Below are 25,000 nucleotides of genomic sequence, written 5' to 3' on the forward strand. Positions count from 1 at the left end.
ATATCGTACCTATATGCTCTGAAGAGATCGTACTAATAATACATAAATTGCTGCATATGAATATGTAACAATATGCAGTTGGTGCAATCGAAGCATGTGTTGGACTATCATTATGAATAAACGATCAGGGAAATAAGCATAGTATGAATGTTCGAATTCTTCATTCTCCATATTATAAATATTGTACTTTACACTCTAAGTAGGTAGCCAAGAAATAAACTAGAACATCAGCTGGGAGCTAAAGGAAGACTATCAACATATGCACCATCAGAAGGAACCAGCCTTGGCTTTTCACTCAGAGAAATTTGGTATCTGCCTGGATATTATATCCCTTCTCTTACTATATATATATAGCGTTCACACACAAACAATTTTTCTCGTCTGGTCGTAAAGCCTTTTCTGTTTGTTTTCCTGTCTTGTTTTTTGTCCGCCACAACATTCCTCCATGGCAAGATTTAATTTGTGTATACAAATTTAATTTGCGGTCCATGGGAAGAGCTGTTTTAACGATGCGTCCTGCCTAGCTCTTCGAAACGCCGGTGTTAAAACGGAGGTAGCTGATGAAGTAGAATGTTCTCTATGTGGCTTGTGTGTTTTCTCGTCTCTGTTTTGTTTGCAATGTCCTGTACCCAGATATGCACCTATACATACAGGTGGATGTCGGTATGCACATACCTGTACGTATATATGCATATACTCATTTACTATTTGTTTATATATATATATATATATATATATTTATATATATATATATCCATTATATATATATCCATTATGTATTATCTATTATCCATTATCCCCATCATTATCACTATCACCATCATCATCACCCCCACCCCCACCACCACCACCACCAATTGACTGAAACAAGTAAAAGAATATATGTGTGTGTGTCTCTATGCATGTGCGTGTGTATGTGTGAGTGTGTCTTTGTATCTATCCCCCACCACTGCCTGACAGCCAGTGTTGGTTTGTTTATATCCCTGTAACTCAAGAAAAGAGATTGATAGAATAAGTGCCTGGCTTTAATAAAATGCAAAAAAAAAGTACTGAGGTTGATTCATTCAACTAAAAACTCTTTGAAGTGGTACTCCAGCATGGCCACAGTCTAATGACTGAAACAAGCAAAAGATAAAAGATACATAAAGAGAGAAAGGTGGTGAGAGGGCAAACTAGTCAGGTGGATAATAAGAGAGAGAGGGAGAGAGAAAGGGAGGGAGAGAGAAAGGGAGGAAGAGAGAGGGAGAGAGAGAGGGGGAGAGAGAGATTCATAGTAATGATGGCTGTAAATTTTCCGACATTTTTATTGCCCTATCATCCTGAGACAAGTTTATGAGTGTGAATAATAATTGCTGTCTAGGACAGCAACTTTTCAGGAAGATAAAAAAGAAAGCTGTGCCTGTTGCCAAAATTCTCCAAGAAGCAATTTAAGTATTTGGAGTGGTCTTCTTCTCAATAATTTTTTAAATGCTTCAAAGAGCTGATGGAACTGATAGAAGTGTCGGTCAGTTATGCTGCATTTTCTGGCATACACATCGTCAAATATTGAGTAAACATGTAGCGTAATCATTCAAATATCTTCACTATCATTGCGATGCCAGCAGTATTTCACATGGAATTTTTGGTCATCCAATGTCAATTTGGTGTATAAGTTGACCTACCGTTTTTTGTTGTAAATTTTGGTCTGAAAATTCAGCCTGTGCCAGAAAATATGGTATAAGTTGTTAGTGAAAGAGGAAAGCAAGGAAATTTTTGGAAAGTTATTTTTTTCTACACAGCTGGGATCTTAATTGTTTGAGACACCAAACTGCAGAGAATGCTTTGGAATAAAAACGTCTATCCTCACCGGTGCTCATGAATGTTGAGAAATGACCAAAAATGTATGACTGTGAGTACATGTTGCTGAAGTAGTGTTCTTCCAAAGGGTTTCTTATTTCTTTACTGCCCACAAGGGGCTACACACAGAGGGGACAAACAAAGGGATTAAGTCGATTATATCGACTCCAGTGCGTAACTGGTACTTATTTAATCGACCCCGACAGGATGATTTCTTTACTGCCCACAAGGGGCTACATAGAGAGGGATCAAACAAGGATAGACAAAGGGATTAAGTCGATTATATCGAACCCAGTGCATGACTGGTACTTATTTAATCGACCCCGAAAGGATGAAAGGCAAAGTCGACCTTGGCGGAATTTGAACTCAGAATGTAAAGACAGAATGTAAAGACAATGTATTTTTGTGTCTGTGTTTGTCCCCTCACCATTGCTTAACAACTGATGTTGGTGTGTTTACATCCCCATAACTTAGTGGTTCGGCAAAAGTGTCTAATAAAATAAGTAGTACGCTTACAAAGCATAAGTCCTGGGGTTGATGTGTGTTCAACTAAAGGCAGTGCCCCAGCATGGCCACAATCAAATGACCAAAGCAAGTAAAAGAATAAAGAATATGAATATATATATATAATATATATACATATGTGTGTGTGCATATATATATATGTGTGTGTGTGTGTGTGTGTGTGTGTATATATACATGCATACATATATATATATATATGTGTGTATATATATATATATATACATACATATATATATATATATATATATATATATATATATATATATATATATATATATATATATATATATATATATATATATATATATATATATATATATATATATATATGTAAATACACATCTGTGTGTGTGTGTGTGTACATATTTAGAAATTGCAGAGATTGAGAGATAGAAAGACCAAAAGAGATAGAGAGAAAATGGTATTTAAAAGATGCTTGTGAAAAGGAATGACAAAGAAATCAAACCACCAAAATTATAAGACCAATTTTGCAGAGAACAGTCCTGTTTGAAAATCAATAACATAGGAAGTATTGAACATAGATATTACATAGATGATACCACAATACAACTATCCCACTAGAATTTCTCACCTGCTAATAATTTGGAAATAGCTATGGACTCCATGAACCAACAAGGGAATTTCTATATGGTTATGGAAATTAAAAATGCTGGACATAGCTGCCAAGTCTAACTCAAATTACACAAATATCATCTTAGAAAGAAGGAGTCTTTTTGGTAATGTAGTTGGGGAATAAAAAAAAGTGTAAGATCATACAGACACGTGGTTAGAATGATGCAGGAAAGGATTATAAGCAAGAGCCTTTGAGCTGAACAAACTGGTAAGAAATCTAGTGCCTGAGTAATGACTGAGAGCATATGACTATGAGCATAAGTTTATAGGTGCAGGTGTGGCTGTGTGGTAAGGTGGAGAGCTGGCAGAAACGTTAGCATGTTGGCGAAATGCTTAGCGGTATTTCGTCTGCCGTTACGATCTGAGTTCAAATTCTGCCGAGGTCGACTTTGCCTTTCATCCTTTCGGGGTCGATAAAATAAGTACCAGTTATGCATTGGGGTCGATATAATCGACTTAATCAGGTTGTCTGTCCTTGTTTGTCCCCTCTGTGTGTAGCCCCTTGTGGGCAGTAAAGAAATAAGAAACTTGCTTCCCAACCGCATGGTTCTGGGTTCAGTCCCACTGCATGGCACCTTGGGTAAGTGTCTTCTACTATAGCCTTGTGAGTGAATTTGGTAGACAGAAACTGAAAGAAGTCCACTGTATATATATATATATATATATATATTGGGTTGTCCGGAAAGTTTGTGCCGATTTATAGTAGCTTATCTTTCGACTCATTTGCCATGAAACCACCTCAATTCTGGGAAGAGGGTATTTTCAAGTTAAAGGAGAGATGGAGACGCATTGTGCAACAAAATGGTTCATATTTGGTTCATTAGAAATGTAATGGCAAGTATTTATTGACCTTTTTCTTCCCTTTAAAAATCACCACAAACTTTCCGGACAACCCAATATATATACATATGTTATAATTTAGAACAAACAGTAAAAGGTTGTCATTATAGTACTCAGAGTTTCAAATATCGGAGCGAATAGCTACGATGCAGTCTTGTTGGCTATTAGTGCCATTAATAGCCAACGAGGATGTATCATAGCTCTTCTCTCCAACATTCGAAACTCCAAGTACTATAATGACAACCTTTTACTGTTTGTACTAAATTATAACATATATAAATAGTCCTCTATTTATCTAATATCAACGTCTCATTCTTTGGTTGTTACTTTTCATTATCATTATTATTATTATTATTATTATTATTATTATTATTATTATTATGGAAAAATGGATGTTAAATGATGATAATGGTGATGATGATGAGGGAATGACTTTCCTAAATACAGTAACGAGTCAAATTATAGGGACCTTTTTTAATCTCATTTTCCCATTAAATTGCTATATCTGTGTAGTTTGCGTAATCTGCAGTAACTTGCAAGTTGCAAAGAGCCTTGGAAATAAATTTGATACCCAATAAAATCCTTAGTGCAAGATTTAAAATTATGTCATAAATTACCGACGTGTTATACATGACATTGAAATATTGCTCTAATTATACTCGCCAAGTCCAATTTCTCTTCCTCTAATTAAGTCGTTAATAAATAGATAATAATAATTAATTAATTAATAATATCACTGAATTTTAATTCACCATTTGTGGTATGAACTGCTATGATGCTTGAAAATCAAAGGAAGAAAAAATCTCAAAGAACTTCACTTTAGAAAACACACACATACACAAAAATAAAAAATTAATAAATAGATGCATATGATCTGGCTGAGGAGATAAGATGTATGTTACTCAATTCCATGGTTTTAGGTTCAGTTCCATTGCGCAGCATCTTGTGCAAGTGTTCTATGCTATATCCAGAGGATTACCAGAGCCTTGCAAGTGGAATTGGTAGACAGAAGCTGAAAGGAGCATATCGCAAACACACATATATACACGTGTATGTGTGTGTTTGTGCAAGAGTGTGTGTGCAAGAATGTGTATGTAAGATTGTGTGTGTGTGAAAGACCACTGGGAGTGAGGCACCCCTCAGCTTCTGTTGAAGCATATCTCTAGGAGACGGTCACTCTGATATAAAACCGAATATGCAGGGAATGGCATTGGACATTTTGGGGATCTTTGGTTTGTGCTAGAGATCATGGCACTCCCACATCCCTGGGCCTGCGACTCATATTGGCACCAGACATCTTGCTTCGGCTTGTATCTGGATAATGTCACTTGTAGCTACAGCTATGCCTATGCCTACTTAACAACATTTCACTTCTTTTATTCTTTTATATTCTTCAGCCAAAGGCTGTGGCCATGCTGGTAACTGCCAGTGAAAAAAGAAAACTTTCCTCAGCAGGGAATTGAACCCTTGTTGTTGCAGTGAGAGTACAGAATTCTAAACATTAGACCACTTAGGATGTCAAAAGATACAGAACCCTTCATGAATTTCCACGATATCCTTGTGCAAGGGCCATGTTAATCTGAATTACATTAACCCCCAGTATTTCACTGGTACCTCATTTGACATATCACAGGGTTTGAACTGAGAACATAAAGCGCTGAACGAACTACCAGAAGGCATAGTGTCTGACAGTCTAACAGTTTTACCAATCCACCAATGTGAAAATGAATGAAAATTCATTAAAAATGTCATAGATATTAAGCAGGTAAAACGAGGATATGATTTGCATCTCATTAATACATTTTGTTTTCTAATTACTATTGGTTTATGTCACTGCTTTAATCAATCTGTAGTAGCGAAAGAAATGGGTTGTGTGGACCAGATCATCACGTTAGTATACCTACCTACCTAGTTTGAATAAATGTTTTAATTCATTTACATATTCTTTCTTTCTTTCTTTCTTTGGTGTTTTTACACTTTTTCATTTTCTTTTTTCTTTTATTCTTTTATTTGTTTCTGTCATTTGACTGCGGCCATGCTGGAGCACCGCCTTCATTCAAACAAATTGACCCCAGGACTCATTCTTTGTAAACCTAGTACTTATTCTATCAGTCTCCCTTTTGCCAAACTGTCAAGTCACGGGGACATAAACACACCAGCATCGGTTGTCAAGCAACAGTGGAGTGGCAAACACAGACACACAAACATATACATATACATAAATATATATATATATATATATATGTGTGTGTGTGTGTGTATATATATATATATATATATATATATATATACACACACATATATATAAATATATAGGGCATCCAGCTGTAGAAACTCTGCCAAATTTAGATTGGAGCCTGGTGTTGCCATCCGGTTTCACCAGTCCTCAGGCAAGTCGTCCAACCCATGCTAGCATGGAAAGCGGACGTTAAACGATGATGATGATGATGATATACATATACACGAAGGGCCTCTTTCAGTTTTTGTCTAGCAAAACCATTCACAAGGTTTTTGGTTGGCCTGAGGCTATAGTAGAAGAAACTTGCCCAATATGCCATGCAGTGGGCCTGAACCCAGAACCATATATATTTTTAGAATCAACAATCAGTTAACAAATACCTACGTCCCTTTTAGATGAAAAAAAATCCAAAATTCCAGAGAAACCCAGGACTAAAATTTTACTTTCAACTCTTCAGGGTTTAATTCAACAATTTTAGTTTTTTCTTTCTTCCTCAACAGAACTTTTCTATGTTACGTTTGCCTCATACCTCCCCACCCTTAACCTCTTACCTTGCACATGCCTTATACCCCCTTTCCTTACATGGACTCCACCTTAAAAGAATAAACATTGCTGTTATATTTATTTCTTTATTGCCCACAGGGGGTTAAACACAGAGGGGACAAACAAGGACAGACAAGGGGATTAAGTCAATGTAATCGACCCCAGTGCGTAACTGGTACTTATTTATTTAATCGACCCTGAAAGGATGAAAGGATGAAAGGCTAAGTCAACCTTGGTGGAACATTGCGGTTATATTAACTTCATAAACACTCCTTTAAATCTATTTCTCGATGTCTTTCTCCTTTAATCTTTATTTGTCTTTCATTATTTCTTTCCCCTCTTTATCTCTCTTTCTTTCCTTCTATCTTTCTTTTTCTTTTTTCTTTCTTTCTTTTTCCTTTTTGTCTATTTCTTTTATCTTTCTCTTCGTTCTTTTCTTTCTTTCTTTCTTTTTCCTTTCTGTCTATTTCTTTTATCTTTCTCTTCGTTCTTTCCTTCTTTCTTTCTTTCTTTCTTTCTTTTCTCCTTCCTTCCTTACACTCTCCATCTTTCACACACCCATGTATTTATGTTTATATTTACCTGTATATCTATTCCCTCACACTCTCCCACTCCCTATCCTCTCCCTCACCTCTCTGCACCTCTGCCTTCTCCTCACTTTACGTCCCCCCTCACACTCTTTCTAGCATCCTGTGTTACCTGACTATTCAAAAGAAAAGACAGAGGAGGAAAGAGGAAAAGACAAAAAGACAGTGACATGGAGTGGGAGTGAGGTGTGGGTGTTTATACCAGTTATGTGTATATATGAATGAGTGTATATAAGTTACCTGTGGATTAAACGACTGAACCAGTTCATATATATACACATATATACATGTATATATATATATACATCTATGTATACTTAAATACATTAGGATCTCTACCCAGCTAACAACCTCATGGCTTTTACACTGTACACCTTAAATTCTACCTCGAAGATGTCCTTGTTGTGGTTGTTGTTGTTGTTGCTGGTGGTGAGTTAAACCTTGAATTTTATTACATTTCTTCTGGCATTATATTTCGGTAAGTGTGTGTGTGTCTGTGTGTGTGTGTGTGTGAGTGCATGTAACTCTTACTCTTGTCCCCTCTTTCGCTTTCTCTGGTCATAAATATACATATATTGGTGGAACAGCTGGCAAGGTCCATTGGAGTGTGGTGGTATGGACATGTGTTGAGCAGGGATGAGCATCATGTTCTGAGGAGAGTGCCTGAGTTTAAAATGAATGAACCGCGAAAGCAAGATCGTCCTAAGAAAACATGGAGGGGACAGGTGGAGGAGGAGATTTGGAGGGTTGGCTTGAGGGGGGAAGATGCCCAAAACTGGGTGAGATGGTGAGATGGTGTGTGAGGAACTGCTATAAGAGTGAGGTAGATTCAGCCACCCCCATTAACAGGGACAAACCTGGATTTAAAATATTGGACATCGAGTGGGCAAGATCATCAACACACCAGACATTATTATGCTGAATGGTATTTCATCTGTCTTTATGTTCTGAGTTCAAATTCCATCAAGATAAAGTTTGTTTTAACTCAATTCAGGGTCAATAAAATAAGTACCGGTTGAGTGCTGGACTAGGGTCTCTGTAACTGGCTAGCAACCTCCCCCAATATTTCAGGCCTTGTACCTATAGTAGAAAGAATTATTATAAATTTGTGAGTTGGCAAAATTGTTAACATGGCAGACATAGTGCTTTGCGGCATTCCATCTGTCTTTTATGTTCTGGGTTCAAATTCCGACAACGTCAACCTTGCCTTTCCTCATTTCAGGGTCGATAAAATAAGTACCAGGTGAGCACTGAGATTGAGTCAATGTAACTAGCTAGCACCCTCCCCCAAAATTTCAGGCCTTGTACCAATTGTAGGAAGAATCATTTGCTAACTAATTAACCAATTAATTGGTTGTTTGATAAATCATTTACTCAGTAAGTCCATTAACTGGAACCGGTATGATGGAGTCCTTTTGCTGCCATTCACAACCCCCTCAATGAAATGCCCTACCACAATACATTGCTGTTACTCAAAATCTGTCTCAATAATCTGAAATACGTGCCTTTGCATAGGTTTATTAATATCTAAGATAAATACAATCACAAGAATTCAATATATTTGAGATAAATTACCTTAAAACGAAAGCCATTCGCAATCTTCAGTTTTTCTAAGAATGTTGATTTAATAAACTTTGTTGCTTCCAAGGAATTCAGGAAATGGCTCAAACAAGGTTTCAAAAAAGGCAAAAAAACATTCCAAAAGACATTTAAAAAAATATAACTTGTAATGAAATTTTGCTTTTGGATTTAAAAAAAAAATTTTCTGGGAAAACTTGGCTCTTTTTTTGTTTCAGAGTATTCGACCAATTTACATATTTATCTTTTATGAATTACATTATGTTTGTTCAATATAATTTCTGATTGCCTTTTTATAAAACTGGCTACAAACATGTCCCAGCTAAGATTAGTTTGTTTACTGTAAGCTACCTCCTTAACGATCATCAATAACTACTAAATATATTATTATTTTCAAGCATCATTATCAGCTTCTTCTTCTTCTTCTTCTTCTTCTTCTTCTTCTTCTTCTTCTCCTCCTCCTCCTCCTCTTCCTCCTCCTCCTTCCTACCATTTCCATTCGCAAGGCTTTTATCAGCCTAAGGGTAAAGCAGGAGGCTCTCATCCAAGCTGCTATTCTGTAGAACATCTATAGAATGTATATTTATGTCAATCTATCTGCTGATACAATATATATATATATATATATATATACAGGCCTACCTCGGCTTAAGTTGTTTTGATTTAAGTCGTTTTCAATTATATGGCGATTTTCAAATATAACATACTCTTTTACTTGTTTCAGTCATTTGACTGCGGCCATGCTGGAGCACTGCCTTTTAGTCGAGCAAATCGACCCCAGGACTTATTCTTTGGAAGCCTAGTACTTATTCTATCGGTCTTTTTTGCCGAACCGCTAAGTTACGGCAAAGTAAACACACCAGCATCAGTTGTCAAGTGATGCTGGGGGACAAACACAGACACACAAACATATACACACACATACATACATATATATATACATATATACGACTGGCTTCTTTCAGTTTCCGTCTACCAAATCCACTCACAAGGCTTTGGTAGGCCCGAGGCTATAGCCAAAGACACTTGCCCAAGGTGCCACGCAGTGGGAATGAACCCGGAACCATGTGGTTGGTAAGCAAGCTACTTACCACACAGCTACTCCTGCACCTATAACATATGGAAAAACAGAAATCAAATTTGTGGTGGACAGACGTAAAATGTGTCCGCCTCAAATATTGGAATCATAAAATCACTAGAAAACCATTAAAAGGACATAAAATCATGTTACTGTACAATAAATAAGAATAAAAGCATATAAAATCATATTGAAATACGTACAGTAAATGTTAAGATACACACCATAAAGTAGTGTAGCTTAGTGAACGAACTCATGAAATCACGAAACCACCAAATTGCATGTACGTATTGTAAATTTAAAACAATTTAGTTTTTTTCACTATTGTGAAATACTAACGATTATTGGATTTGTTTTTTAAGCTTAAAAGAGGCCTTTTTTTTACCAGGTCTTACTGCAAACCGCATTCATAAATAAAGCGTAAACACCACCAAATCGTATTCATAAATTTAGATTACTTTTTTTTTTACTGTACTGTATTAAAAAGTAAAATTATTTGTTTGTAAGCTTAAGATAGGCTTTTTATTAACCATGTATTATTGAAAATGCATTTATAAATAAATTACAGAACTGGGAATGGTTATTATTGGTTTAGCCTAGAGACAAGTAAATTCAGCCTAGTCTAGCTTAAAGACAAGTTAATTTGACTTGAGTCATTTTTCGACCTAAGTCATGTGTCCTGGAACCAATTAATGACGTAGGGTGAGGTATGCCTGTGTATATATATATATATATATATATATATATATATATATATATATATATATATAAGTTCAAAAAGACAAAAAAAAAACAATAACAAAAAACAGCAACGCTCGGGAAAGGAAAGAGAGAGAGTATGACGTTTCGATCGGAGCTCTTCGTCGGAAACAAGGAAAGTTCAAAGAAGGGAAAAATGGAGGAAGAAAAAATCAGCACCGATGTCCACGAGGTTAGATTGTGGAAGGACTGGAAGAGGAAGTGGTGGAGGAAAAGTTCTTTCTAAGACAAGAGAGAGAAAAAGGGAGGTGAATATGTGTGCGTGCGCGAGGGTCTGCAAGTGTGTGTGTAATAACAGAAGTGTGTGTGCGTATGTATGTGTGTGTGTGTGTGTGTGTGTGGTTTGGTTGTTTATCTGTTAGTGTGTATGTGTGTGTTTGTGTGTGTGTGTGTGTGTGTGTGACGTAGTGGAAGGAATTAGTAGCAGGAATAGTTAGGGAGTGCTTGTGGACAATGGTCAGTAGAAGGTAAGCAGGCAGTTTTTGAGTATGTGTGTGTGCGTGTGTGTTTGTATTGTGTGGGTGTGATTTCCTAGCAGTGTGTGCCTGTATTTTTTGTGTACGTGTGTGTATATATATGTGTGTGTACGTGTGTGTGTATATGATGCGTGCGGTTTGCTTTGTGGATCGCACGTGGGTTATTTCGTGTGTGTGTGTGTGTGTGTGCGTGTATATGCGTAGTATGTGTTCGTGTATGTGTCACTGTTTGTTGTGTGTGTATGTGAGTCATGTGTGGGTTCATTTGCGTGTGTGTACATGTATGTGCACCTGGGTGAGTGTGTGTGTAGGTTCATTTGCATGTGTGTGTGAGTTCGTTTCTACATGTGTGTGTATGTGCCTTGTATGTGTGCGTGTGTATGTGCGTGTGTATGTGCGTGTGTGTGTGTGTGAGTGTTGTGTATGTGTAGGAGTTATGTGCAGGTTCATTTGCATGTGTGTATATGTAGGTTCGTTTGTGCCAGTGTGTGTGTGGAGGGGGGTGCGTGTGTATGGGTGTATGTGGATGTGCGTGCGTGTGTTTGTGTGGGGTTGTAGGTGTTGGGTACGTGTGCGTGTGTGTGTGTCTGTATGTGTTTGTGTTTATTATGTACGTGCGCGTGTGTATGTGTATGTTTTTGCGCGTGCGTGTGTGTTTGTATGTATGTGTATATGTGCGTTGCTGTGTACGTGTGTGTGCGTGCGTGCATGTGCGTGTGTTGTTTATGTCCATGTGTGTGTGTGCGTGTGTGTGTATGTGTGTGGATGTGCGTGTGTGTTTGTGGGATTGTGAGTGTTAGGTACGTGTGCGTGTGTGTGCATGCGCGTGTGTGTCTATGTGTATCTGTATGTGTGTGTGTGCGTGTGTGTGTATATATAATTTGAGCGTGCGTGTATGTGTATATTGTGTATGTTTTCGTGCGTGCGTGTGTGTGTATGTTGTCTATATGTGCGTTCCTGTGTGTGTGTGTGTGTGCGTGTGTGTGTGTGCATGTGTTTGCTTACGTACGTGCGTGCACGTGCGTGTGTCTTTTATGCCCCCTTGTGTGTGTAGTTGTATGCGTGTTTCTGTGAGAGTGTGTTGTGTATGTGAGTGAGTGTTGTGTATGTGAGAGGTGTGTGTGCATGTGTGTATGTGTGTACGTGTGTGTTTGTGTATGTGTAAGTGTGTGTTTATGTGTGTGTGCGTGCGTATGTGTGTGTGAGAGTGTAAAGATGTGTGCCAAGTATGCGTGCTTCACACACTGTCTTGCAATCTGGAATACTTCAGTTCTTTGGTCCTCACATCGCTGGACGTTGGCAAACTTCTTCTTTTCTGCTTTGCCCTTGGCTATGCATACCTGCCGCCCAACCTCCCTTTTGGCTACCTGAGATAGACAGACAGTCAGGCAGACAGACAGATAGATAGATAGATAGATAGATAGATAGATAGATAGATATCTATATACATATTTAGAGAGAAAGTGAGAGAGAGAGAGAGAGAGAGAGATGCAAATACAAATACATGTACACAAAACTGTCTGTTTGTATTTGTGTGTAGATATAAAATAGTAAAATAGTTTAAAAGCTGCTGGGGTGTAGGTGGGAGACATTTAGTTTAAGTAAGGTGTTTATATTGTACAGAGCGTGGTTCTATTAAGATTCCACTATTGCGAAGGAAGGTGGCATCGAGGCTTACATAACGTCCTGCACCCAACCCACAAAGGTATTTGCAAAGATGTGGTTATGAGTTGTATATGTTTCAATACGTGTCTTTATCTTTAATATATATATATATATATATATATATATATATATATATGTGTGTGTGTGTGTGTGTGTGTGTGTGTGTGTGTGTGAGCTTTTGAAGTTCAATGGTAGTTCATGTATATAATGGTTGGAAAAATAAGGATGCATGAGAATTGAGAGTCGTGTTAGATTTTAAAAAAGGGTTAAAAGTTTGCGTTAAGCAGTATGGTGTCAAAACAGGAAGTGTGTGTAAGGGGAGACAAATGTTTTTAGTTGGAGTTATGAACTCTTTTTCAACATAAACTCCCTGGACAGATCTCTCTTAGCCAAGTAAGGAGACCCAATAATAATGTAAAATGGAATAATAGACATGAGAACCCTCCAGGGGCAACAAAAATAGTCTACATATCGGGGATAATTGATAGTAATTAAAAATAAATAAATATATTAAATAATAAATTAATAACCAAGTTAATAACTAAATTAATAAATAAATTAATAAATAAATAAATAAATAAAATAAATTAATCTTGTAGACACTCACAGGAGAGCGGTAACAATAGAAAAAATTAAGGAGTTACCTCCCCTATATATACATATCTAGTACGAAGACAGTATGGCAGAGATAAAGTTAAGGAACTTTTAATAATTTTTAATAATTTGTTATGATCGTTATTTGTGTTTTTTCGTAATTTGTTCTGATGGAAACCATTCCTGAGGAAGTGCCAAACGTCAGACATCCAACGGATCAGTCGCTGGATAGGTTTGGGCACAGAAATGTTGACATCGGATGGTAAATAATTGAATAAATGGAATATGGATCTGTCGAGTTCGAAGTCTCTATCTCTTTTAAATATACAAATTTAAAACCTTGGAAATATAAATAAATAAATAAATATATATATATATATATATATATATATATATATATATATATATATATATATATACACACACATCATATGCAAACGTTGATGTTCCCTATAAAGACAGAATTGGTAGTGTTACCTTAATCAATAGTTATCTATGAATATGTGGAATTAGCAAAACCTATTGCTACGTGATGGAGAGAATGAGAGGGATGGACATTGATACATACATGTGGTTGTTGTTGTTGTTACAATGCTGCTGGTGCCAATGATGATGATGACGATGACGACGGTGGTGGTGGTGGTGGTGAAGCAGATAAGGATTATGTGGTGTATAAAGGAGATGAATACAGACTGAAGAATGTCTGATATAAAAGGAAGAAATAATACAGCAGATGAAAGAATATAGGGGATAGAATAAGAAAGTGGGGGGAGGGGGAAAACAGGAAGAAGGAGGCGGAGGTATATGGAAGAACAGAAAAAAGGAAACAATGATAGTGATGATGATGATGATGATGATGATGATGATGATGATGATGATGATGGTGATGATGATGATGATGATGGTGATGATGATGATACTAGTGATGTGGAAGAGAAGGATAATGACAATGATGATGATGATGATGGTCGTAGTGATAGGAGTGGTTGCAGTGGTGGCGATGGTAGTCATGTTGATGATGATGATGAGGATTATAGTCAGGAGGAGGAGGAGGAGGATGAAGATGGTAGTAGTGGTGATGGTGGTGGCGTGTGGCAGTTATAGTTGAGGACGACGATGAAGTGGATGATGTTGGGTGGGTTGGAGTGTGGTACTGGTGATGTAGGTGTTCTTCACGCGGGTAAAGATGATGATGAGGATGAGGAGGAGGAGGATGATAATGATGATCACAACGACAACCATGGCAACGACAATGATGACGGTGATAACGATGATGAATAGATGAACGTGATGATGATAAATTGTATACTTGCATATCATTAAATAAACAAAATAAATCAACAAACAAACAAATAAGCAAATAAAAATATAACATATATATATATATATATATATATATATATATATATATATATATGTGTGTGTGTGTGTGTGTGTGTGTGTGTGTGTGTGTGTGTGTGTGTGTGTGTGTGTACATATATATGTATATATATATATATGTGTGTGTATATATATATATATATATATATATATATATGTATGTATATATATATATATATATATATATATATATATATATATATATATATGTATGTATATATATATATATATATATCTACACACACACACACACACACACACATATTTATAAATAAAAATCAACTTCCTATTTATTTATGAAAAGTAACTTTAAATTCAATCATTGGAAATGGCATTTATCATTTATCTCGAAATAAATTTCATGTTTTTTATGTGTCTCTCTCTGTTAAAGGATCAATTTCAATACACAGCACGTATTTTTAAGCGACTTTTGTTTCAAAATAACCGGGGCAGTTCTTGTTTCTTAGGAATTTTTTTCTTTAAAAAAAAAAAAATGTTATTTATGTTTGTCTGTTTACTTGTGTTTTTAGTTCTTTGTTTATGTGTTGTTGTTGTTGTCGTTGTTGCTGTTGTTGTTGTTGTTGTTTTGTGAACGTTAGTAAAATATCTGCCGTTTCCTCGTTACACAAGTCTGGAGACGATGCAAGGGCTCAGAAGAAAAGTAATTGAAAGTAATGAAAAAGCAAGAAAGAAACCAAAAAAAAAAAAGAAAAGTTAAATAAATAAATAAAGAAAAAAACTGAAAGAAAATAAAGAAGAAAAGGTTAATTTCTTTCAGAAGTGTGTCTCCTCATTAGATAGAATTTATTTTTCCAATATGGTGGAAACTAACGATGATTAATTATGTCTAGAGTTAGGCATAAATTTAAAGTTTTATTCAGGCACAAAAAAAAAAAAAAAATTTAATTCAAAGGATTTTATTTTTTTTATTTTCTGTTTTCTATACTTGTTTCAGCCATTGGACTGTGGTCATGCTGGGGCACAACCTTGAAGGGGTTAGTTGAACAAGTGAAACCCCAGTACTTCTTTTTTTTTTTTTTGAAGTCTGATACTTATTCTATCAGTCTGTTTCACAACAATGGTTGTGAAGCAGTGAGAGGAGAGACAAGGATAAAACACCATAACAAACACACACATATCGATATACAAGGGTTAGAACCAGGAATACGAGTGTGGGAAGTCTGTAAGCTTCAAGCAGTCTGTGACAGGTGTTTAGAACAAAAAAATGAACAGGTGCAGGAATGGCTGTGTGGTAAGTAGCTTGCTTAGCAACCACATGGTTCTGGGTTCAGTCCCACTGCGTGGCACCTTGGGCAAGTGTCTTCTACTATAACCTCGGGCTGACCAAAGACTTGTGAGTGGATTTGGTAGACGGAAACTGAAAGAAGCCCGTCATATATATGTATATGTATACATATGAGTGTATGTGTTTGTGTGTCTGTGTTTGTCACCCTAACATCGCTTGACAACCGATGATGGTGTGTTTACATCCCCGTAACTTAGCGGTTCGGCAAAAGAGACCGATAGAATAAGTACTAGGCTTTACAAAGAATAAGTCCTGGGGTCGATTTGCTCGACTAAAGGTGGTGCTCCAGCATGGCCGCAGTCAAATGACTGAAAGAAGTAAAAGAGTAAAAGAGAGAGTATGATAAGGAACAATAACCATTAATTGGCATCGAAAGTTATACATTTTTTTCCCATATCGAAGTCATGAGAAAATTCAATAAGCTGATAGTTCCTTTATAGCTCATGGTGAGCAACTAGAGTTTCCATAAATGTGAATAAAAATTCAAATTGTGAGGGAGTGGAATGGGTAAATTGCAGGTCACATACGTTTCTTAGCTAGCTGATCCTCTGATATAATATTTATTCAATAAGTGGGGTCTCAACTTAGCTAATCATCAGGCAGAGTACCAGTTGTGTACTGAGGTTGATCTAATCGATATATCCCTCTGTTTTATATTTAAGAGATGAGGAATTATGTACATTATTTACATTCGACGGATATTTGTCCTCTTCTTGTTTGTTCTTAACACGTTTTGGCTGATATACCCTCCAGTCTTTTTCAGGTGTCTTGGGGAAATTTCGAACCTGGGTTCTCATTCCTAAGGTATTCTTCGATGTTATTATTATTATTAGTGTTATTGTTATTGTTATTGTTCAGGTCACTGCTTGGAATCAACTTACCCCTTCCCCCAAAATTGCTGGCCTTGTGCCTGCATGTAAAAAGCACCATTCAAGCATGATCGTTATCAGTTCCGCTTGACTGGCTCCTGTGCCAGTGGCACGTAAAAAGCACCATTCAAGCGTGGTCGATGCGAGTACCGCCTGACTGGCCCTCATACTGGTGGCACGTAAAAAGCACCCGCTACACTCTTGGAGTGGTTGGCGTTAGGAAAGATATCCAGCTGTAGAAACTTTGCTCGATTGGATTGGAGCCTAGTGCAGCCTCCTGGCTTGCCAGCCCTCAGTCAAACAAACCGTCCAACCCATGCCAGCATGGAAAGTGGACTTTAAACAGCGATGAGGATAATGATGTCCTGTACGTGACAACATATATTAATGTGAGTAATCTTTCTAGACAAAGATCAACCTGACGTAGAACAAATATATGTGAGATGACGAAACTCCATACCTGGAGTTTCAATTAGTCACTAGAGGAAATGAAATAAGATGTTGCTTCCTGAGTTTTTTTGTCTGTTTTTGCATTGTTTTTCTTCTATTTATTTATTTATTTATTTATTTATTACAATGAAACACTGAAGTGACTTGTCAACTCTCTTTGCATTTAACAATCTCTGAATTAATAAGGAAAACCTTTCTATGTTTGGTTGGTCTGTTGGATCTAAATTTAGAAAGGGAGAGAGAGTATTTTAAAGAAAGGGGGAGTGTTCTGTGAGTGGGTAGGGGGTTTTGTATGTCATGTGATCTGATTGAAATAGCAGGTAACTTCCCCGGAAAAAATCCCTCACCAGCAGCAGAATCAATACCACCGATACTACCACAACGCAACCACCACCATTTTCACCAACACCACCACCACCACCGCTGCCAGAAACACCACCTCCAATACCACCAACACCACCATCAAAACTACCAGCACCACTAACATCACCGGCATCACCACCATCAATACAACCATCACCACCACCACCACCAACAACAACAACAACAACACCAACACCAACAACATCACCACTGCTACCCACACCAACACTACCACTCATACAACGACAATCACCTACTTAATAAGCCAGCATGGTAATTAATCAATTAAAAGATCATTAATTAATAGATGATTATGTATTATAATTACACTACACTATAGAGTTCAGGATATGAAGAGTTTACCATCATCATCATCACCATCGTAATCATCATCATCATCATCGTCATCACCACCACCACCACCATCACCACTAACACAATTGTCATCATTATCATCATCATCATCATCATCATCGGCGTCAGCGTCATCGTCATCATTGTCATAGCGAGCTATGAATGAGGCAGTTTCATGATAACAATAATCCAGGTGGATTTGACCTGAAGGAAAGTTAGAAAATATAAAACTATGGAGGGTGTTGGTGGTGGTGGTAGTGGTGGTGGTGGTGGTGGTGGTGGTGTTTGTAGTAGTGGTGGTGGTGGTGGTGGAAGTGGTGGTGGTGGTAGTGGTGGTGGGTGGTGGTGGTGATGGTGGTGGTGGTGGTGGCAGTGGCAGCAGCAGTGGTGGCAGCAGTAGTGGTACAGGAAGTGGTAGTGGTGATTGTAGTAGTGGTGGTGGTGGTGGTGGTGGTGACAGCAGCAATGGCAGCAGTGGTGGTGCTGGAAGTAGTAGTGGTGTTTGTAGTAGTGGTGGTGTTTGTAGTAGTGGTGGTGGTGGTGGTGCAGGTGGTGAGGATTTTGTTGTTGTTGTTGGTGGTGGTGGTGATAATGGTAGGTGTGTATGGTAGTGGGCGTTGGTGCCGTTGGGTGTGGGTGTTGGCGGCGGCGGTGGCTGAGGTGGTTGCACTGGTTGATGTGGGGGTGGATAACGGTGGGCGAGGTGTGGGCGGTGGCAATGGATGTGGGTGGTGACGAGCGATGAATGCAGAAGAAGGTGTGGTATAGGTAATGCTTGTGGGTGACGATGACGCTGATGATGGTGGTAGTAGTGGTGGTGGTGGTGGTGGTGGTGGTGGTGGTAGTGGACGGTAGTGATGATGGAGTTGTGTTGGCAGTAGTTGGCAGTTGAATCTTGTGCGTATAATACCCTGAAGATGTAACTGTATGTGTGCATTTGCGTATGTGTGTGTGTGTGTATGTGTGTGTGTGTGTGTGGAGGTGTGTAGCTGCATGGATTGATAAGCGCGTGTGTATCTATAAGCAAGACTATATGCACATGTATGTGCATCTATGTGTTTGTGTGAATGATTATGTATGCGTTTGTGTGAGAGAGTAAGAAGTAACAGAGACACATGTGTATGAAAATGGTATGGCACCATATCGGTACATAACTATGTACATATTTTTTGCTTGTTTCAGTCATTAAACTGCAGCCATGCTGGGGCACCACCTCGAATTTTTAGTCGATTGAATTGTCCCCAGCACTTATTCTTTAAGCCTGAGCGTGATCGTTGCCAGAGCAGCTGCCCGGCTTCCGTGCCAGTGGCACGTAAATAGCACCATTTGAGTGTGATCATTACCAGCGTTGCCTTCCCGGTACTTGTGCAGGTGGCACGTAAAATACCATTTTGAGCATGGCCGTTGCCAGTACTGCCTGACTGGCGTCCGTGCCGGTGGCACGTAAAAGCACCCGCTACACTCTCGGAGTGGTTGGCGTTAGGAAGGGCATCCAGCCGTAGAAACTCTGTCAGATCAGATTGGAGACTGGTGTAGCCATCTGGCTCACCAGTCCTCAGTCAAATTGTCCAACCCATGCTAGCATGAAAAGCGGATGTTAAACGATGATGATGATGATGATGATATACACATGCGATGGGCTTCTTTCAGCTTCTGTGTCTACCACATCCACTCACAAGGCTTTGGTCGGCCCGTGGCTATAGAAGAAGACACTTGCCCGAGGTGCCACGCAGTGGGACTGAACCCGGAGCCATGTGGCCGGTAAGCAAGCTACTTACCGCACAACCACTCCTGCGCCATACAAACATACTTGCACAGACATGCATCCATTAACACACATTCATACGGTCATTCACACGGTCATTCACACCCACAAATTCACCACCCCTCCCCACCTCTCACACACAAGCACAGCATATTTCCTCTCCTTTGCCCCCCCCCTTTCTTTTAACTACTGACGCACAAAAGAAACAAAACAGTCCAAAGATTTCTATTTACGTTCTTTGTCTTTAATGTTTGTTTCGGAAAGTTTCTGACACTAGAATATTTCCTTCACTAACTATTCTCAATAGAATCGTTCCCATCCTTCGTTTCAACCACGATTTTATGCCATCAACGAAAATATGTACAACGGTGGTTTTTTTGTTTTGTTTTTTTATCTTTTTCCTTTTCTATGTGATTCCCTGTGTTTGCAGTTCTGTTTTTTTTTAATTCATTTCCAGTGTGTTTGTGCATGTGTGTATCTGTGTGGGTGTGTTTATATGCTTGTGTGTGTGTGTGTGTGTGTGTGTGTGTGTGTGTGTGTGTGTGTGTGTGTGTCTGTGTTTGTTTGTGTGAGTGTGTGTGTTTTTGTGTGTGTGTGCGTGTGTGAGTGTTTGTGTATTTCTGTGCAAATACGTCATTGTGTTTATGTATGAGTGTGATTATGCGTGTGTGTTTGTGTGTGTGTGCATGTGTGTCTTTGTGTGAGTGTGTTTATGTGTGCGTTTGTGAGTCTGTGCTTGTGTGTATGATGATGATGATGATGATGATGATGGTGGTGGTTGTGGTGGTGATGATGATGGCGATGATGCTGACAAGAATAACAATAATGATGATGATGATGTTGATGACGATGAAAACGACAACAATGGCGACAATCATGACGAACATCATGCTAGCCGAGGAAGAACATAAATCCAACCATGACTAACACCTCTTATTTTCACTTCCATTCTCTCATCCCGCAGGTGTCCGTCCAGTTTACTGCAGCCAGAAATATTTGTGTAAAACTTACCAAAGTGGAAATTCCACCAAAGCGGGACTGTAGAAACATAGCGGACATCACAAATAACACAAGGAATTCAAACAAGACGTGTGTCTTTCATTCTCAAATTCATATCTCAAACAATCACTCGTGAGTATATTTCGTTTTTTTTTTTAATTTTCATTTTTATTAATTGATTTATTTATCTACTCAGTTTGCAAAACGGAAAAAGGCATCAAAAGCAAAAAAAAAAAAAAAAAAAAATGATATATATCTTTAATTAGAACGAATGACAAAATTGATCTGAGTCATATACAAAGACAGAACATTAAGGAAACATCTAAAAAGCACGAGATGTTTTGCCTGACTGTCTTTTGAAGACAACAGTATGTTCCTCTGTGTGTGCGTGTGTGTGCGCGCGCGCGCGTGTGCAGGTGTGTGTGTATGTGTGTGTGTGTACATGTACTCTTTTGTTATGATTTGAAATCTTCCTGTGAGGAGGAAGGGACCAATTTCTAGCATAGATACAAAGTTAAATATATATATATATGCCAGCATGAAAAATAGATGCTAAATGATGATGATGATATATATATATATATATGTATACTATATATATATATATATATATATATATATATATATATATATATATATATATATATATATATATATATATATATATATATATATATATATATATATATATATATATATATATATATATATATATATATATATATATATATATATATATATATATATATATAGGTGCAGGAGTGGCTGTGTGGTAAGTAGCTTGCTTACTAACCACATGGTTCTGGGTTTGGTCCCTCTGCGTGGTCAAGTGTTTTTTACTAGAGCCTCAGGCTGACCAAAGACTTGTGAGTGGATTTGGTAGACAGAAGCTGAAAAGAGACTGTTGTATATATATGTATGTATATGTATATGAATGTATGTGTTTCTGTGATTGTCCCCTCACCATCACTTGACAACTGATGCTGGTGTGTTTACATCCGTTTAATTTAGCGGTTCGGCAAAAGAGACCGATAGGATAAATACTAGGCTTACAAAGAATAAGTCCTAGGGTCGATTTGTTCAACTAAAGTTGGTGCTCCAGCATGGCCACCGTCAAATGACTGAAACAAGTAACAAAACAAAGTAAAATGTATGTATGTCTTTGTGTGTCTGTGTTTGTCCCACCACCACCACCACCATCGACTGACAACCGATGTTGGTGTGTTTATGTCCCCAAAACTTAGCGGTTTGGCAAAAGAAACCGATAGAATAAGTACTAAGCTTACAAAGAATAAGTCTTGGGATTGACTTGCTTGAATAAAGGCAGTGCTCCATCATGGCCGCAGTCAGTCAATTGACTGAAATATGTAAAAGAGTATTTGTAACTATATATATATATATATATATATATATATATATATATATATATATATATATATATATATATATATATATATATATATATATATATATGCGTATGTGTGTGTGTGTCTGTGTATGTACGTACGTGTGTGTGTGCACATATATATATGTATGTATGTATGCTGACCGTTTTCTTTACTTTCTCCTTGCAGGAATACAGCAATAGAAGAAAGATATAATGAAAATTTACATTTCAGGAAAGAAAAACAGTTTCTCATCAAGAAATTTTGGCCATCTGATGAGAAACTTCCGGTAAGACTTTTCTTTGTCTTTTTCTTTCTTTTTTTGTTTGTTTTGGTTACAACTAATAATCGACCTCATCATTAGAATATTGTCTTTTAATTTTTATATATTAGATTTATTTACTTACATAATACAGGGTAAGTTTTGGCATTTTCAAAAAAATCTTAACACTCTTACAAATTAGGAAAGAGATAGACAGACAGACAGACACACAGAGACAGAGACAGACAGACACAGAGGCACACAAACAGACTAACAAAAACTGACAGATACAATGGCAGCGAGCTGACAGAATCATTAGCACACCTGGCAAAATGCTTAGTGGTATTTCGTCTGCCGTTACGTTCTGAGTTCAAATCCCGCCGAGGTTGACTTTGCCTTTCATCCTTTTGGGGTCGATAAATTAAGTACCAGTTACGCACTGGGGTCGATATAATCGACTTAATCCCTTTGTCTGTCCTCGTATGTCCCCTCTATGTTTAGCCCCCTGTGGGCAATAAAGAAACAAATATATTTCATAAGCACAGGAGTAGCTGTGTGGTAAGTAGCTTGCTTACCAACCACATGGTTCCGGGTTCATTCCCACTGTGTGGCAACTTGGGCAAGTGTCTTCTACTATAGCCTCGGGCCGACCAATGCCTTCTGAGTGGATTTGGTAGACAGAAATTGAAAGAAGCCCGTTGTATATATGTATATGTGTGTATATGTTTGTGTGTCTGTGTTTGTCTCCCCACCATCGCTTGACAACCGATGCTGGTGTGTTTACGTCCCTGTAATTTAGTGGTTCGGCAAAAAAAAACCGATAGAATAAGTACTAGGCTTACAAAGAATAAGTCCTGGGGTCGATTTGCTCGACTAAAGGCAGTGCTCCAGCAATCAAGTTATCTGCTCTCTCAAAATTACTGGCTTTGTACCAACATTTGAAACCAAATTCTGCTGAGGTTGACTTTGCCATTTATCTCCTCAGTGTTGATAAAATAAATACCAGCTGAGTATTGGGGTCAATATAACTGACTTAACCCCCTGCCTCAAAATTGTCCACATTTTCGGAAATTTTTACTTCAAAATTGGAAAACCTTGCTATCAAGCAAAGGAAGACAACTCACCCGGCCATAATTTCTTGAACTATCACTGGCGTTCTTGTGTTAAAAAAAAAAAAGAATTCTTTGCAGAGAACGGTTAATGTTTAGAGAAACTGAATAATGTTTAGTTCACGTTAGATATGAAACCAATGTTTTTTTTTTCGAAACTTACGTTACACATACACAAATATATATATATGTATGTATGTATATGTATGTGTGTATATGTATATATATATATATATATATATATATATATATATATATATATATATATATATATATATATATATATATACATGTATATAGATATATATATATATGTACATATATATATACATCAGTGGCGTGCGGTGACTTCCGGGGTTGGGCATGCAATGAATTTCTCCCCCCCCCCCCACTGGCAACTTTTCAGTAAAAGAATTTTCGTATTCCTACGATTTACATATGGGAGATTCTGAATATGCAATCACCCCCGTATGATCTAGAATAAGCAGGGAATAAAAAATGGCTCTGTAGAGATGAGCCTGTAATAAGTGTATTGTTTGTATCTTTCTCTCTCTTCGAAACGTCAGTACTTTCCCATCCTCACTCTCCCTTTAAAATGTCTAAAAATCATAAGTGAAATGGAATAAAGATGAAATTGGATTCTGTTAATATTTTTGCATATTTGGAATCTCTGTTAAAGGTAGGAATCCGAAAAAAATTTTTCAAAAAATTTCGTTTTTCAAAGGGGTGCGATTCTGCATTAGCCCCTATACCTATTGGTTCAGCTGAATCAATTTGAAATGATTTAATAAAGAGAACACATTTAGTTACATTACATGGCCATGGTTTTAGATAGTTACGCTCTCGAAGACAAGTCAGGTGCTTTATCATGCTACTTGTCAATTCCGGGAAAATTATTGATACTCAAGTAGACTGTTCTGAGACTTACTGAACTCCGTATATTAAAAGACTACGTCTCACGCACACACATTGAAAATACACGCATATACATGAATACACACACACACAATGAAAGACTGCCAAAATTCAACATTATAAAAAGCCCCCCCCCCCCCCCCCCAAAAAAAAACTGTTGTGGCAGAAGTCAACATCTCTAAGATTGAAACAAGAGACTTATTTACGGCCGTAAATAGACTACACCCAGCAGCACAGAAACGAAAACCTATGTAGGTTAGGTGTGACGAAGAAGTCGAACCATTTCTCCTGCGAAACAATACTGATGTAAGAAGGTCGAAACTTACGTTATAACAAACACTAACTAAAACCTGCAATAAATGCCCTTTAATATATTAAGCTTTTTTTTTAATGTTCTAAAATTTTATTTACTCCTTTTATAAATTAATTCAATTCTTCGATCTTTCTGGGCAAATATATCTATCATATTTTCATAGAAATCTTCTCTTTT

At 37.5% G+C, this 25,000-nt stretch overlaps 1 protein-coding gene and 1 long non-coding RNA gene across 2 annotated transcripts in view; one reads left to right on the plus strand and one right to left on the minus strand.

Annotated features, from left to right (window-relative positions):
• LOC149132520 (uncharacterized) overlaps positions 1-25,000 on the minus strand; it is a 55,054-nt gene that overhangs the window by 29,188 nt on the left and 866 nt on the right. The window lies entirely within an intron of this gene.
• Positions 7,365-25,000, plus strand: part of LOC128249537 (uncharacterized) — an 82,537-nt gene continuing 64,901 nt past the window's right edge. Inside the window, exons 1-3 of the mRNA XM_089363990.1 lie at positions 7,365-7,632; positions 20,805-20,971; positions 22,414-22,513. Of these exons, the coding sequence (XP_089220116.1) occupies positions 7,558-7,632; positions 20,805-20,971; positions 22,414-22,513 (342 nt within the window). The 5' untranslated portion in view covers positions 7,365-7,557. The remainder of the gene's footprint in view (positions 7,633-20,804; positions 20,972-22,413; positions 22,514-25,000) is intronic.

This window comes from Octopus bimaculoides, chromosome 15, assembly GCF_046866305.1.
Source record: "Octopus bimaculoides isolate indiv1 chromosome 15, ASM4686630v1, whole genome shotgun sequence".
Lineage (NCBI taxonomy): Eukaryota > Metazoa > Mollusca > Cephalopoda > Octopoda > Octopodidae > Octopus > Octopus bimaculoides.